The 16563-nt window shown below is 33.2% G+C and overlaps 1 protein-coding gene across 3 annotated transcripts in view; it reads right to left on the bottom strand.

Annotated features, from left to right (window-relative positions):
• The window catches only part of flt1 (fms related receptor tyrosine kinase 1), a 161192-nt gene that overhangs the window by 48004 nt on the left and 96625 nt on the right, over nucleotides 1–16563 (bottom strand). For 2 of the 3 annotated variants that reach the window (XM_039745506.1, XM_039745507.1), the window contains exons 14-18: nucleotides 14886–15032; nucleotides 13704–13835; nucleotides 13558–13599; nucleotides 7937–8043; nucleotides 5684–5819 (exon numbers count right to left, since the gene is read on the bottom strand). In XM_039745506.1, coding sequence (XP_039601440.1) covers nucleotides 5684–5819; nucleotides 7937–8043; nucleotides 13558–13599; nucleotides 13704–13835; nucleotides 14886–15032 — 564 coding nt within the window. The remainder of the gene's footprint in view (nucleotides 1–5683; nucleotides 5820–7936; nucleotides 8044–13557; nucleotides 13600–13703; nucleotides 13836–14885; nucleotides 15033–16563) is intronic. The other variant, XM_039745508.1, reaches the window with a different exon arrangement.

Raw genomic sequence — 16563 nt, forward strand, 5'->3', positions numbered from 1 at the left:
CTTTGTTCTTTGCTCCTTTTATAGAGTAGCTTTGGTTGCTGGATCCTCTCTCTTTCTCTTGGGTGGGGTTGAATTTTGCTTTGATTTGTTAAATTTGTCTTGACTTTATGGAATGTGTTCTGTCTCTAATTAAAATCAATAAAAATACTATAGAAAAAAACTCTTCACACTACTCTCCTGCATAACCAGACAAACAGAAGTTTTATGTCCTATATTAAAGTGTATTTGGTGTTAACTATTCATTTTTTAATTAATAAAATGAAATTCTGTAGGTTTATTGCTCAGTAACCCTAACATTCTAAACCAAATAACATTTCCTTAAAAGACATGCTTTAACTAATAAAATATGTACAAAAATATTTATCAGTAACACATATGGCATAAAAGAAACTAAAATGATTCTCATAATTAGAAGCTGTCATATTTCATAGTTTTACTTTAACAGCTGAAATAACTAATACTATAAAAAAAACAACTCAGTACCAGAGTAATGTTTTAAAATATTTGTTCCTCATTCTTTCTATCATTCTCTCAAAATATATAGTACTGCAGATAACATATAGAACTGTAGACTCTCTATTTTTAATATTTCACCTGGTGGACTGTGCTTTAATGGCCTTTAAATGAATATACAGTAATTCTAAGCCTTAACATTGCATACTCTGTACTCCTCCGTCTCTGTCAATGATAATCTCAGATGCTGTTTCTGTGGTTTTTCCTGCTCTCCACATACAGCTTATATTTCTTGCATTACTTGCTGTTCTTGTATAGTGCCTATTTAAGTTTTGGTGACTCCAAAGGTTTGATATTACATACTAATGCTCCCTCAGAACCCCTAGGTAGGGCCTGATGAGTAGTTCAAACCCAGTCCACCCCTGGTAGTAATCTTTTTTAAAAAGTGGAACAAGAGTTAATTTCTCAATTACCAAGAAATGAATTTCTCAGCCTCCCTCAAAAACATATTCTGGAGTACTGGAGCATTTTTTGGTTAAGGGACTAACCTTGACTATGGGAGGAACAATGCAGATTCCTCCCTGATAAAAGGACAATGGACCAAGTCATCCTTGCACAGAGGAGTTGTGTGATTTTTATCAATTCTGCTGCAGCTTATAACAATAAAAATAGTGATGCTGTGATGAAGACATTACAAGAGTATGGGTTGTAAAGGTTATTATGAAATACGTGGTTACTGTTTTTGCTGTACAAGACTTGTACTTTTAAAGTCAGCATTAGGCTAAATTAGTGGAAAATGATAGCAAACTCGTACCTTGTCTTTCAATACTAGAATTTAAAGAGTATGCAATTTGGGGAGCTGTGGGTTGCATGTCTAATATTCAAAGAGAATGATGTCCCCTTTGACTTCCTCTGACAATCTGATCTTTCTGGTGCACTTTGAAATTATTTTTAGCCAAGTACATAAATGTTTGGATGAGAATCTGCACTCTTAGGTAACAGAAAATGCTCACAGTTATTAAGCTGCGTGCCTTTTCCACTTAATTATATTATTCTTTAAGGCTTTTTGTATGGAAAAGAGAGCTTAGGCGTAAGATGTTATTTTCTATCATTAACTTTAAAACCCTGTGTGTTTATTTACGAGTAAAAATTGTATAATCTGTACTATTTTACAACATTTAGATTTTATAGAACCACTAATTTATTGTAAATATAAACAGTCTTGATAAGCATAGTACATTCATTTTGATGTCAAATACAGTATGTCCTTTCCTTCTCTGTATGTTGATTAAAAGAATTCAACAAATGATGACAGAGTGACAATTAAATGTGGCTTAACCCAACTCTGCTTAGTGTGAGAGTTATCAGCCTGCCACTAAATCGGTTTGGAAGACTTTAAAAGGAGATTCAATGGATGACACATACCTCTGCTATAGCCTTCTGATTTATTCTCCATTTCACTTTTTATTTTTCCAATTTTAAGTTGTACTGTATAAAGAACCTTCTGATAGGACATACAGTTAATGGAGTTATGAAAACTTAAGAAAGATTATTTGAAAGAAGAATACCATCACTTTTTTTTAAATGAACAGAAGGAAAGGTGAAGCCTTTGAAAATACAACGGTCATTCCATGTCAAATCAACCAATTTTCCAGAAATCCCACACACTTATGAAAAAATACCAGTTGTACCCATGTTATCCAGGAGACTCCCTGCAAGGTACAGTCAATTTTGTGAGGGAGTGGGGTGTTGTTATTTTTTCATCAATTTCACAAGACCATATCTCAAGAATTAAACCACCTAGCATGCTCAAATTTTGTATACAGGTACCTTTATAGGTATAGTGCATAACAAAATTGAACTGCTTGGTGCAGATGACACCACTTAGTAAGAGCAGACCTTCAAAAATGGAAGAAAACAATTTTGTGTCTTTGGCTTTGCCATGTTTAGGCTTTCAGAAAGCATACTTCTTGCGGTGGGTTGGCTTCCTGCCTTGTGCCCTGTGTTGGCTGGGATTGGCTCCAGCAGACCCCCGTGACCCTGTGTTTGGATTCAGCGGGTTGGAAATGGATGGATGGCTGGATGAAAGCATACTTCTAACTGATACGCTCTTTCCATGTTTAGATACCTATACAGGGCCTTTGAAGAGGTTGTGAAACAAACAAGAAACTGCATCAGGGTTTGGCCAGCAGATCTCTAAAATGTGAAAAAATCATTTTGTGTCTAATTTTCAGACCACCTTAATGCTCTGTACTTATTACTTTTTTATTATTTTTCCAGTAACCTACATGGTCCCCTCTTTCTCAAAAAATGTTTCTTATTCTTATTCCTTTCTAAACATTGGTTATATTCACCATTTGTCAGTAATGGTAATCATTTAGTTCTTCATCACTAACTTGTGTTGGACTAATGGAAAAAATAAATCACCAAAGGCACATTAAGCACAGCACAGGAACAACAGCTGCTTGATTTATCATTACATACAACACTAGTTATAATGACATGTGAGCATCTTGGTATTGCAGCAGCAGGAATGTGACCCATTTCATTTCTGTTTCAATTAAAGTGCAGAGTGTAGGGCATCTTGGTCTTTGAGATGAAGATGGTACTGCCTACCACTGACTGTTGTAGGTGCACTAAGCCGTGCAAACCGTAATAGCATCAAACAAATAATGTCTCTAGATGGCCAATGGAAAGACTGTGAAGGATAGTTTGGATGCATGAAACATCAGGATGTCTGATTCCACTTCACTCTTGTCACGAATCACACAAACCCAACATTTTTCATCATATATACACCGAACATAGCCTCTAGTACAGCGGTTCTCAAACTTTCTAGTGCCGTGACCTTTTAATACAATTTCCCATGCTGTGGCGACCCCAACCGTAAAATTATTTTCATTGCTACTTCATAACCCTAATTTTGCTACTGTTATGAATCGTAATGTAAATATCTGATATAAAGGATGTATTTTCATTGTTACAAATTGAACATAATTAAAGCGTAGTGATTAATAACAAAAACAATATGTAATTATATATTGTGAAATATTTATTTCTAATTACAAATAAATGAAAATTTATCTTTATGACTTACGTTTATTTGTTTTTCTTCATTGTGTATTGAACTGTATTCACCATATTCATGTGGTATACTTATTTGAAAATGTGAAAAGCATGGTGTAGCATGGGTAACAGTCTTAATATAACAACAGTAAACTACATTGCTACAAAATTGTTGCGACAGTACACGTAAAAAGTCAACGTCAGTGCGAAGGTTGAGGCTGCTTCTTTCTCACCACATCAGAAATTCTCGGGGTAGTCTTTGCAAGAGCACAACAAAGATCATCTTCTGTAACAAGTCTACTTCTGTATTTAGACTTGATAACCAACAGGCTGGAAAACCCTGTTTCGCAAAGATATATTGTTGGAAATGGAAGAAGAAGTGCGTGAATCCCCGCAACAGTGTGATGTTACGTAACATCACGCCGTTCAATGTACAGTAATGTAAACAGTTAAAAATAATAAAGATATGACAATTAAAACGTTTGAAATTATTCTGATTCAATTGTCTGCAACATATATCCTTGAATGACAATTATAGTAAAAAACTAGTAACTACCAATGGAAAAAATTTGTACAATAACAAGTTTTACACATTAGAATAGACAAAACCCATATTTCCAATGGTCTTAGGCGACCCCTGGCAAATCGTCATTCAGCCCCTGACGGGGTCACAACCTACAGGTTGAGAACTGCTGCTCTAGTAGGACACTGGTCTAACGTGAGAGACACATCTGATCCATCATAGGAGTGATAATGAGAGGGCAGGATCTCAGCTGCTGCTTCAGTGGTGAATATTTGGACAGTCAATTGACTGTCTTCACCAGACACCTATCTGACTTTGAGTTTGCCATCTTCTGTAGGGATGAAGCAGTGGTATTCTCGAGTTCCAGGTACTCTTTTGGCCATGGAAAATCACATTCTCTGTTCAGCAACATGAGATAAATTTTTGATAACTTACTGATTAAAATTAATGACACATGGCGTATTTAGGATGGAAAATAAACATGAAATATTTGCTTAAGAAAAGTAAGGATTGTGTTTTGAGAAAGAATGGGACAATGTAGAACAAACTAAAAATGTTTTAAAAATTATCTGCACATTCTCACATGCCTTTAGGGTGCTCTAAAAATGAAATCCAAAGTAATTTCTTGGATTTGAAAGGTCTGAGGTTCAAACCCTGATAGATTTACTTTTGTTTTTTTTGCTTTTTCAGAAAGCCTATATAGTGATCTGAATAAGGAAACAAAATCAAAAGTCTGTGTTGGTTAAAAATATGTGTTTCTGAGGCCTAAACCTAGTTAAGGCAAAAACTCAAATTAAATTTTGTTCAATTTCAAGAAGCTGCTTTAACTATACAGGGTCATCAGGACCAGGAAATGTTTAATTTCGTCACATACTATACCAATCAATGCACCAGCATGCAAAGTCTGAGCCTGCTCTGAAGTGCATGGGCCATTGGTTGATGTGACATGGAATGACCCACAAGTAAGTGGAGACACAATATCCTACTCTGCTTAGTTTCAATCTGTGGAGAAATTTTGGTGCAAGCAAAATTAGATGGATGTTCCTGAAATAAAACATTATTTATGTATTTATGTTAAAATATGACACAGCCATCAAGGGCTATAAAAGGTTTATGTTAAAAAGATACCATTGCTTTATTACAATAACTGCAAGGTTGTACCTAGGAAAATCTGGGATATAATAGTTTACTCTCTTTAGTGTTTTTGTACTTGTATTTATACACTTTACACTTTATAAAAATACTTACATAGGAGACATTTTTTTATGTTTGAGTTTATAGGCCAGTCTGTAACCTAAGGTAAGGTAAGGTTTGAGAGATATCTATTCCTTTGTTTTGTTCTTTATTCCTTCCCTAAACTGCATACGAATATCACAAGTTAAATCAACTTCCAAAAGTCTATGTTTTGGCAATATGGCTACTAAATATAAAGGTTTTGATATGCCACTGTATATCTCTGTGTGAGTTGATTCCAATATTTGTGTTAACAACTGCAATTTATGAGAACTGTGTATTAACTTTAAATGACCCTCTTGCAATTTTTATGAATTTATTTTAAAATCAAATCTGGTATCTACTTTAATTTGAAATGGGTCACAGTCATATCAACAGGAATGTGATATGAAAGATCCTTTGCATTACCTAGCTTAAGTCTTTCTCTTGGAAACTCCCATTTACTGGCATCATAAGGCAGTCGTTCGCATTGCTCATCCAGAGGAACTTCCCCAGGATCCATGATGATAGATAAATAGTCCGTTTTGGTTTCTGTTGAAGTTGGCTACAAAACACAGAGAGGTACAACAATGTTTGCTAATGTCTTTCTCTATTTATAATAGCAGTACACCCACTGTATAACAATAGTAGAACACCTATAAGAATAGTACACGTAATTCTTAGCTGGAATCCTTTATTGAAATCTGGAAAAGAGAAACCATTTCTGCTTCAGCTTTTTGGCAAGAGTTGTTTCTGTTTACTTAGTTAAATTGGAAGAGAACTCCTACTTCCATAAAAAGGATCAGAAAAATGTTAATACAGTATATGTAGTGCCTTCATAAAGACAGTTAAGACTTTTCTAATACTATATATTTTAAGCATAGCATATAAAGAAAGTATTTTTCATTATTTATACCTGTGAGTACTATTACATTAAAAAAATCTTAAAAAAAAACCCATTCAATTCTTGTTTACACACAAAAGATCCTTCTGGCCCACCCACAGGAAGGTCACTGGACTCATTTTGGCAGCCTGTCCTTTCTCTTTCTGTGAAGTAAACTAATAATAATATTCTGTTTTCTACATAGTGCAGGATCTTGGGGTCAGCTACTGTATGAAAAAACATTCTATTGAAATAGTTCATCACACACCCACAGCACCAATGCTAATGGGTGAATACAGAAGATCCTTCAAGTGGGGAGCATTTAATCAGTTATTATTAATGTAAAATAAAGATTGATTTGGTTATATACATTATTTTTGCCTTTTATTATATACACAAATCAACCAACTTGATATTTATCATTTCTTTGTGTTAAATTGTTTAGCAAATGATGAATCAGACCCACATTTTAATTAAGCATTTGATCCAAGGAGGACCAGTTATCACTGTTATGTAAGTACAGAGCATGTAATTATTATAGTTATGCCACAAATATGGGAATAACTATTATTTTACTATCAGAAGGTCAGTGGAATAAGTATAGCATGGTGCTGGAAGACCACTCATAGATTTACAGTAAACAATGGTGGTATTTCCTCTAAAAGTCTATTGTTAAGTTTATGTTACAGGTAGTAACTTGTTCCTGCAAAATATTTTGGATGGTGCTCATGTGAAATAAAATATGTTTTTTGTAAACAGATTACTATTACTGTAGAACCGAACAAAACCATGAGAGCAACAAGCTGTGAGAATCATGTTTCAGATAATAACCTAGTAGAGGTGTTTTCTCAAAGACTGCGTTAAAGCATTTTACATCACGGTAATTTAGATCAGTTGATGCTCTAAAATACCGGCGCCCTGGGCATTTCAATTTCAATATTTTTCAGTAATTGGAGTTCTTTTGCAAAGTTGACTGTAGAGTACTAAAAAAAAGGAAAGTGTATTAAAAATAACTGTAATCTATACTGTTTATTATCTAATAAGAAATATCTAAATTAATTCCAGATGTTTAATATGATTAATTAAAGCTTGAAAAATTTTTTATTGGAAAATGCCAAGGTACCTGCACTAAGAATTTCTTTATAGATTCTGAATTAACCTGACCATTTAGCATGCAGTATGTAGTTCATAGGGTAAAAACGTTTAAAGAAAAAGTAATTAGCAGATTGCAACAAACTGTTGCAACCTGACAAGTACAATAAATAAGAAATGACAGTCTGAGCACATAAGGGCAACTACTTACATTTGTTTTATTTTCAGAATTACTACAATATTGACCAATGTATTTCCAGAGTTTCTGGATTGTTTGAATACTCCAGTTTCCACAATCACTCCCATAGTTTAAAGTATTTTCATTTTTAATTTAATATTTTTAAAGGTATGCTGTCTTACTGTGTTTATACAAAATACCAGGAATAAGGACAAAATAGTTTTAAATTATCAACTGAAAGAACTGGTCTTGGGTAGATTCTGAACAATTGAGCATGCATACTCTTTTTAATAAGTCAACACAACAAACATTAAGAGTAAGTGTGGGAATACTGAAACTTCTATTGTTAAACTCAAAAGAAATCTTGGTAGAAAAATCTTTAGTGTCTGGGGTTTATTATTGGACTGGTTGTTGTTTTCCTAAGTATATTATGTCTAACCACCTTTAAAGTTATTTATATTATGTCACCGAATACTTCCTATTTTGTAACTTAGAAAGCTTTCACTTCCAGCTTATTGTGTAAGCTTACCTTTTTGAGCTTGCGAATGAAGAGGGTTAAAAGTAGCCAGAAGAGTGTAGCAGCAACACAAGTACATGTTAGCATTATTAACTCCAGATTGGATTTCTCTGTGGTATCTATGAGATGAGAGAAACAGAAATCACATTTAGTAACAAAATCTCATATTTTTGCTTACTTAGAAACATAATCTGATAAAAAGACCCCCCCCCCTTGACTTCTTTAAAGTAAGTAAACTAATATTAGATTTTGTTTTTGACAAATAAAATAAAACTCTGATTTCAAAATGGAAACAAAATTTTACAGATTCTTTTAAAATAATTATAAATAATCCACAGTAAACTAGAACATTCAAAGTAACTGACCAGGAGCCATTTAACTCACTCTGGGTAAGGGATATTCCCCTAGAGATTTTGAAGGCTAAATGAGAACAGACATGAAACTATTTAATTAGCTACATTTACATCATAATTTTTGTTTAGATATAATAGGCAGGCAGCTTAGACATTTACAGCTTTTAAAGGATGCCAACATTCTAGTTAATCCTGACATTCTGACATAGCTTCTAGATTGACATTAAAAATACTGCAAACCATAGAGGTAAACTGAATGACTGAATACAATTAATTCTGTACTTTTAAGTGTCTGTAGCTGGCACACTAAATAAATGGAAAATTACGTTCATAGCTTTAAATGACTATCCTGATTTAATATATAAAACAAAGAAACAAACAGAAAAAAAAAACTAAATTCTACAGACTGCCCTGCACATACAGTGCTAACTCTCAGATAAGTATTTAGTATAGACACTGTTCAGATGAAGCAATTATAAACAAAGGAATTTTAAAATACTGTTCTTTGCAACATTATTTAAATTCCAAACAAAACAACATTTTCCAACTTCTGCCGTATATTCTTATTTGAATCAAGGCCTGAACTTTCAACAAGCTTTAATAGAATTCTTATTTATTTTTAAGCTTCTCGAATATGGCTGTGACCACACGTATCATGTCATTGTCCTGCTGGGAGAACAATCTTCTTTAGCATCCTGTGTTTATTGCACCATGTTTTGTACTAGGATTTTTATTTTTCAGTTTGTTCACTTTGTCTGCCATTGTCACTCATCGTTTAAGAGCTAAGTCAGAGAAGCGTCCCCACAGTGTGCATGCTGTGTTAAATATAGTACATAACATTAAGGCCTACTGATCAGTGTTGCTTTCCTCAGACCATGGAATTTTTTATCCAGGTCTACTGAAGTTTCAACTGTGTTTTCAAAAACTGTAGTGTCAATTTTTTCTAAGCATGTTTAATATTTTTAGAATACTGTCACTCTTGGCAGTAGCCCAAATTTTCTTAAGCACCCGTATCACTGTTATCATATATGGCACAGGAGATTTTTCTATCTAAGCTGTCAAAAACTGTAGTTCCGTTTTGGTTGTCCTAAGCATTATCATGGTCTTCTTGACTAGTGACCTTTTCACCCAGATACTTCATTTTGAAAGACATATTTCTATATATACATTTACTGTTGTCACATATTGCTTCTGTTACTTAATAGTGGAAGTCACTGCAGCTTATTATATCTTCAATGTCTTCAAAGTTTCCAAGGAAATTTGTGATACACCTTAGGAGCATAAAATTAGTCCCATTAATTAAATCTGCAACTTCTAAAAATATTATTGCTAATGGGATGAATTATAATTAAAATGAAGGCGTATAATTTAGTATTAACTGTGACAAAACAGATTATTTGTATAGGTCTATGGAAAAAAGCTAAGTGAAATGCAGTCGGTTAATACTCCATATTACAAGACAATAAAATATATTTAAAAAGTATATATACCTTTCACAATTACAAGAATAATACAGAGCTCACAGGTAAATATTCATTTATACCCTGCTTTTAATCCAATAGAACCTGTTTTGTACAAGGCTACGTGTTCCTTCAAAAATGTTTCAAGCGTGGTTTAGTCACAAATAGACATCTTCCTTTAACTTAAAACTTCTACCAAAGTGCAACATCACTGGATTTGTTTGAGAGGTGTAAAAAACTAAAATATAATGGAATGGAATGGGCAGTATACCATAATTACCAACTGATGCCTAAAATAAACAATCACTGAAGTTTTCAAATTAAAATATAACTAATTTCTGATATTTCGGTATCTAATTGCTGTATGAAAATCAGCCGTACAATATCGATCAGTTAATTAAAAATCAATATAGCGAATATAACTCATTAAGATGCCCAGTCTAGAAACCTTTTGTTTTTAATTTTATTATTACTACTTTAAAGACTTGAAAAAGAAAAAGAGGCTTCTAATAATATTCTCATTCTGGTAATGATTGCCAATCTAGCATCTTTGATTTTTTTAAGTGAATTCTTGTGTTTTTGCTTGCAGCCAACAATAGTAAAGTGCATCTGCTTCTTGTGAGTATTACCAAAAAAAAACTGCCATTCAGTAAAGATCATTTTGTCTAAAAATTCTCACAAAACCTAAGAGATATACAGAGACACCTAGAAATATTAAAAAAAATAAATACAATAACAAAATAGACATTATGATTACTAACTGACACTTACATACACATGTTTAATTTTAACAACTGATTTAAAAATGCAAGTAAATTTTGCAAAGGTCTTTTAAATGGCTTTACTAAATCTCAATGATTTTCATGTGCTCTGCAAGGAACTGTACTTTGGCACTTTTGTTGCTGTGTCCTAGATTTTTCATTTTTATTGTGAAAATGAATAAGTAATAATGATTCAACAATTTGCAAAAGAATATTACAAACAACTTTGACCTGAAACCAAGCAGTTTGATAAAATATCCACATATATATTATGAGAACTGTTATAACCCAAGTCAGTTTCAACGGAAACTTCATGTGTAAGACAGGAACTGACTCCATACAAGACAATGGTCCATTTCAGTGTATACACACACTCTCACACCTAAAATGCATGCATTTGGGATGTGGGAGGAAAACCTGAGTATCCAGAGACATTCACATTCAAACATGATATTTCTAATTGTGCATGCGCTTACCACTAACTGTTCTGTTTTTCCTGTGATTATTCATTTAAGGTGGAGAAATCCAAAAATATTTGCAAGTTGAAATTCAATGAATCACATAAGGAAATTAAGGCTTTCTAAAATCATTAAGGAAGGTAAAGCTCTTGCATTTCCCTTTAAATTTGTTAAAATATCACCACTGCAGTTGGAAACTGGGAAGCTTAACTACATGTGTAATGTATAAAGACATTTGTAAGCCCACATCATGTTTTAATTTTATTATATTCTGCACCTTAACTAGAATTGTTACTTCTTCTCATGGTATCTCTGATATCAACTGGTCAGCTAAGGGCAAAAAAGTAAAAACTACCTGTTATTACATTTTTTACTGAAAGCATACAGGAAAGATTCAGGTACACAAAAATACACAGTACAGGACATGCACCACTGAGTATTCATTTTACTGTTAACAGTGCTTACTCTGAGTAATGTGACCAGTTTAGCTAACTATAAACAGCTTGTACACAAAAAAAGGAAAAAATCACCCTTTTCCACAATCATCATGAATGATTTGAAAGTCTGAACCTCATACTTTCAAAAACATAAACTGACATCACAGTTAAAATGGAAAGAAGGAGAAAAGGCATTTGTAAATAAAATCAATAGCAGTTCTTTTGTGTTTGGTTAACTCAAGCTTGATTTGAGATTGTCAGTGAGGAAAAAGAGACAAGAGGAAAAATAACATGCTTGCAAAGAAATGATTTACTTCTTCCAATTATTATTTCTGTATATTGTTCTAAAAATACTATAATGTTGATGTTTTTAATCATTGTCTTATAATTTGCAAAACGTGAATATCTCTTTAAACGCTAAATCTAATTTGAACATGTGTGCATTTCTTGAATTTCTTTAGTGACTGAGAGCTGGCAAGAAGGTTTTGTAATTTTGGATTGAAAACATTCTTTAGTTTAAATGTTTTATTTTAATATTATCTTAATTTTTCAGTTGGAAAAGTGTTTCCTTCATACCAAAGAAAAATTAAACTCAAAAAAGGCAAATAGGTGTGCATTAAGCTATATGTATAAATCATTAAATAAGTAATTAAATAAGAAATTCAATGATGAAATGGAAGCCTTAAGTTGTCAGTGACAACACAGGTAAATGTTTAATGCTTTAAATAACATTCTGTACTGTTGAAGGCATGGATATGTAATGCAAAAGGGTGAAGTGAGAACAGCACAGTGAGTTTGATTCCTGATTCCTGGTTGGGATAGTTTGTATGCTTCCTTGTGTATAAGCAGATTTTATCCAGACGCTTAATTTTAACAAGTGGACTGTAGTTCCAAATCTGTCCAGTATAAATGTAAAGCAGTAGGTATGTCCTCTGATTTACTCAGATAATCATTTCTATCCTGTCTACGGCTGGTCTCTACTTGAAATCCATTAGTCTCTGAGTAGGCTCCACAGCCCTGCTCAAGAAAAGTCAATCAGATTGACTACAGTGCTGGTATATACAGTATATATTTTAAATTTTTCACATTTTGAAACAATACAACTTTATTTTTTATTATTATTGGTATAGTGTATTTATATTACAGAAGTAGTACTAGGGTGTTGTACCATGTTAGCTATTATAGATGTAATGAGAAGTCAAGCATAATGACACCTTTTATTGGCTAACTAAAAGATTACAATATGCAAGCTTTCGAAAATCATTTTTGTAAAGAGTGAAATTGATATTTTGAAAATTTTTTGGTTTGCTATATGGTTGCAAGACATGGATGCTATCTAGTAACCTGAGATGAAGACTGGACTCCTTTGTTACTGTGTCTCTTTGGAGAATCCTTGGGTACCACTCTTTTGACTTTGTGTCGAATGAGGGGTTACTCACAGAGTCCAGAATGAGGCACATTAAATGCATTATGAGGGAGTGTCAGTTGCAACATTACATCCATGTGGTCCGGCTCTGAGAATCCTCATTCTTTAGGATCCGAGCAGCTGGCCTGGGCCAACACCTGGTTGCAGCACATAGATGGTTATTTCCAGAGGGTGTGTCTGCCTGGGATGTTGCCAACCAGGATCCCGAGCTGTTTTGTTGTGTGGTGGATGTGTTAACACACTACAGCAGTGTATGTTCACTAATTCGTCCTGACCTGTTACTTTGAAAATTGTAAAATATTGTTCTTTTCCATAGTGAAGCCTCGTTAATTATAGTTTTAAAATTATAAAATTACATAATTATATATTTTTATATATTCCTAAAACATGACAGCATACATGCATCCAATTGTGTTCCCAGTTTCTATCTATGGCCAATAACCTATTCAATTATATAACTATCTTTTCATGAAGCAAATACAGTGAAAATTGCTAAATATCTTTAGACAAATAGCATTAAGCAAATAATTTGAGAGATATCAAATCAGAAATCTGATGGAAATCAAACCCTTGTCATTGAAGCTGTCAAGCAGCAACACCAAGTACTGCAGCACATTCAGAAATGAATACACTCAGTTTTGAATAAATGTATCAGATCCCTAAATAAAAGGGCAATGGGTCTTGTGACATATTGATATGTGCTAAATGAATTCACTTTTCAGTCAGTTAACCACTTACCCACTCTTCTTGTCATAGCAAGTACTCCACTTTGGAAAGCAGCTTAGAAAGGAGCACAATAAAAAGGAAAAAAAAAGTAAATCAGAAATAAAGAAAAAAATAACCTAGTGACAAACGTGTTGTCCTCCTAGACATACAGCACTTACTCTGGACATTGAGATAGGCAGTGCTCTTCACTGATCCTTTTCGATTGACAGCTTCACATCTGTACATGCCTTCATCATCTTCCTTGACTCGCTCAATAATTAATGATTTGCTGCCTACAGTTAGGATAATTCCTGTGACACAACAGTAAATATATTACTAATTTCATTAATTAAGATTAGTTTTAACACATTATAAGAACATAATGTAATACTGGCGGCCTTCACTCCATGATTTAAAAAAACAGATCAGGCTGAAGTGAATACATACATGTGTCCGAATGTGTCAGTGCACTGCTCATGGAGAGAATATGTAGATAAGCACAAGAACATTTGGAAAAGTATATGTGAATACAACATTTATCAGGTAACGTTGAAGCAATGTTCTGTTAGACAGCCTGTGAGCATTTTTTCAAATTCATATATATTCATACTACATTTGTTAAATAATGACATGTTTTCTGCATATAAAATTTGCTTTTCAGGGAACCACAAAAAAGTAATACACCAAGATTTTGGAACTATTGATGTTTTTCTCATTCAAAGTCAACAATCATTTAATAACTACTACAATCCCAAAATTGAAGGCTTTTTCTCATTTACATGCACAATTTGCATTTTACCCCTCTTGGAGGCTCAATAATATTTGATCATAGACAATTAACAATTCAAACATGTTAGTAAATGTTTCCCAATTGCATACATCCCTGCAATGTTTATTTCAATGAAAAATGTGTTGTTTGTATTAGTAGGACCAATGCAATAGTAATCAAAAGGAACATGAACAAGAGCAAAAGATGGGAAAGATGAATGATAAGCTGACAGCTGGTAAAACAACGTTTTGAACTGTACATTGTACTAAAGAAAAATGTCTCCCAACACATTTTGCATTATAATACAAATGATGTTGAAAAAATACAATTTTATTCTCTGAACCACAACAGAATATTTCAGTGGCATAGAATACATTCTTAGCATACCACGGGCAGTATTAAACTTGTACATATTAGAAACCTTGTGTGGGATTAAAAAAAATGCAGAATTCCATTGATATTATACCTATTTTAAGGGCATATTCAGTTTCGAGATTTAAAAAAATAAGATTGAATTTGATACTAAATGTATTGTTTTAATCAAGACAACAGAAATGATTTTAGTCAAAAAGCAAATTCTATTTCTTCCTACCTGGTCCCTGTTGTAATCTCTGGCTGTTCTTATACCAGCTAATTTGAGGATATGGGATTCCAGTTGCTGGGCACTCAAGAATAATGGTGCTACTCACATTCACAGTCTGATTTGTAAGGCCATGCAAGAGTCGAGGAGCTTCCTGGGCTACATAAATATATAAGTAAAAAAGTAAAAAAAATATATATATATCAGTTAAAATTACTTTATATAAGTTTAAAGGTACCAGGGCTGCTTTAGTAGTAAGAAGAAAAACTGAAAATGAAAAAACAATAAAAAAAAAACCCCTGGAAGAAACAAAAATATGATTCATAGCTATATAGGTCTAGTCCACAATACTGTGCAGAATATACAAAAAATCAATATGGAAGGGTCATACAATACTTCCACATAAATTTAATTTAGGAGTATCACAGAAAATAACACAAGAGAAGATTTTACAATACAATACAACTGGTTGCACTGTACAATAATATACAATTAAGTACATATCTATTATGTACTCAAATACATATAAAGTTAAAATAAACAGGAAACTGAATGTTAATATTTAGTTTCAAACTAAAGACATTGGGTCAGATGAAGTAAATAAAATGCATAACTAGACAGTTGTGTACAGGGGTAGCCTAATACCACCATGAACCTATTGTCCGCTATCCTCACTTTTCAATTTCTTTGAGGGTGTGACTGCATGCTCATGGCTGCATGTGCATTCATGCATGCATACTATACAGGTACATGTATTTTTAAAAATTATGTATCTCAAAAGCTGCTTATGCAAAAACAGCAAATCAAAAGGCCTCGTCCTTTCACTAAACTGAGGAGACTTAAAAATCCAGGATAAATTAAACAGTTTCTATAGTAGTTAATGTTAGACATAGGTCAAACTGTTTTTGAAGGATATATAGATAAGTTCTAGAAATAAACTGGACAAAAAAGCAATCAACCTGGAGCCCGTCACAAGATGAACACTATGCAACTTGTTTAAAAAAGTTAAGTCATTTTTTGTGAAGTTATCATTGTAGATACATTTCTGCAGACACTACACTAAAATCAGCTTTTCTCAAAATTTTGAAAGCCTTTGAATTAGATCTCGATAGCAATACCAAATTTTTAAACTCATCAGCAAACGTCCATTTACATGGTATTAAAAATTGATTTGAAATTGAGGCACTATGATGCATAGCTTTATATTCATTTACAAATGTGGGGAACATCTTAGTTTAGATACTGCAAAATGTATGAATTACTCATTTAATCTAATGTAACAAGAACTTAACAAAGGCTTCTTTGGTTTTAATGCAACTTACAAAGCATCAGTACAGTGGTTATTCGTCTCTGCAATGCGGCCTACTCCAAAACTTCACTTTGGAACAGTCATATGTGTCTTACGTGTGACATATTTCTCTTGATATTGCATACCTCAATATATCACTTATGAATCAATCATATTCATAAGTAATTTTTCCAGCATATCAAATGCCACACTGCACAGAGATAAACAGACTATTTACTGTTGCTTTGCAAGTGTCATTAACACCAGAATAGTTCTTTGTTAAGGTCTTGTTACATAAGGGTCTGCTGGAGCCAAACCCAGCCAACACAGGGCCCAAGGCAGGAAACAAACCCCAGGCAGGGTGCCAGCCCACCGCAGTATTACTCATGCTAAAGTTCTTTT

The sequence above is a fragment of the Polypterus senegalus genome, chromosome 2, assembly GCF_016835505.1.
Source record: "Polypterus senegalus isolate Bchr_013 chromosome 2, ASM1683550v1, whole genome shotgun sequence".
Lineage (NCBI taxonomy): Eukaryota > Metazoa > Chordata > Cladistia > Polypteriformes > Polypteridae > Polypterus > Polypterus senegalus.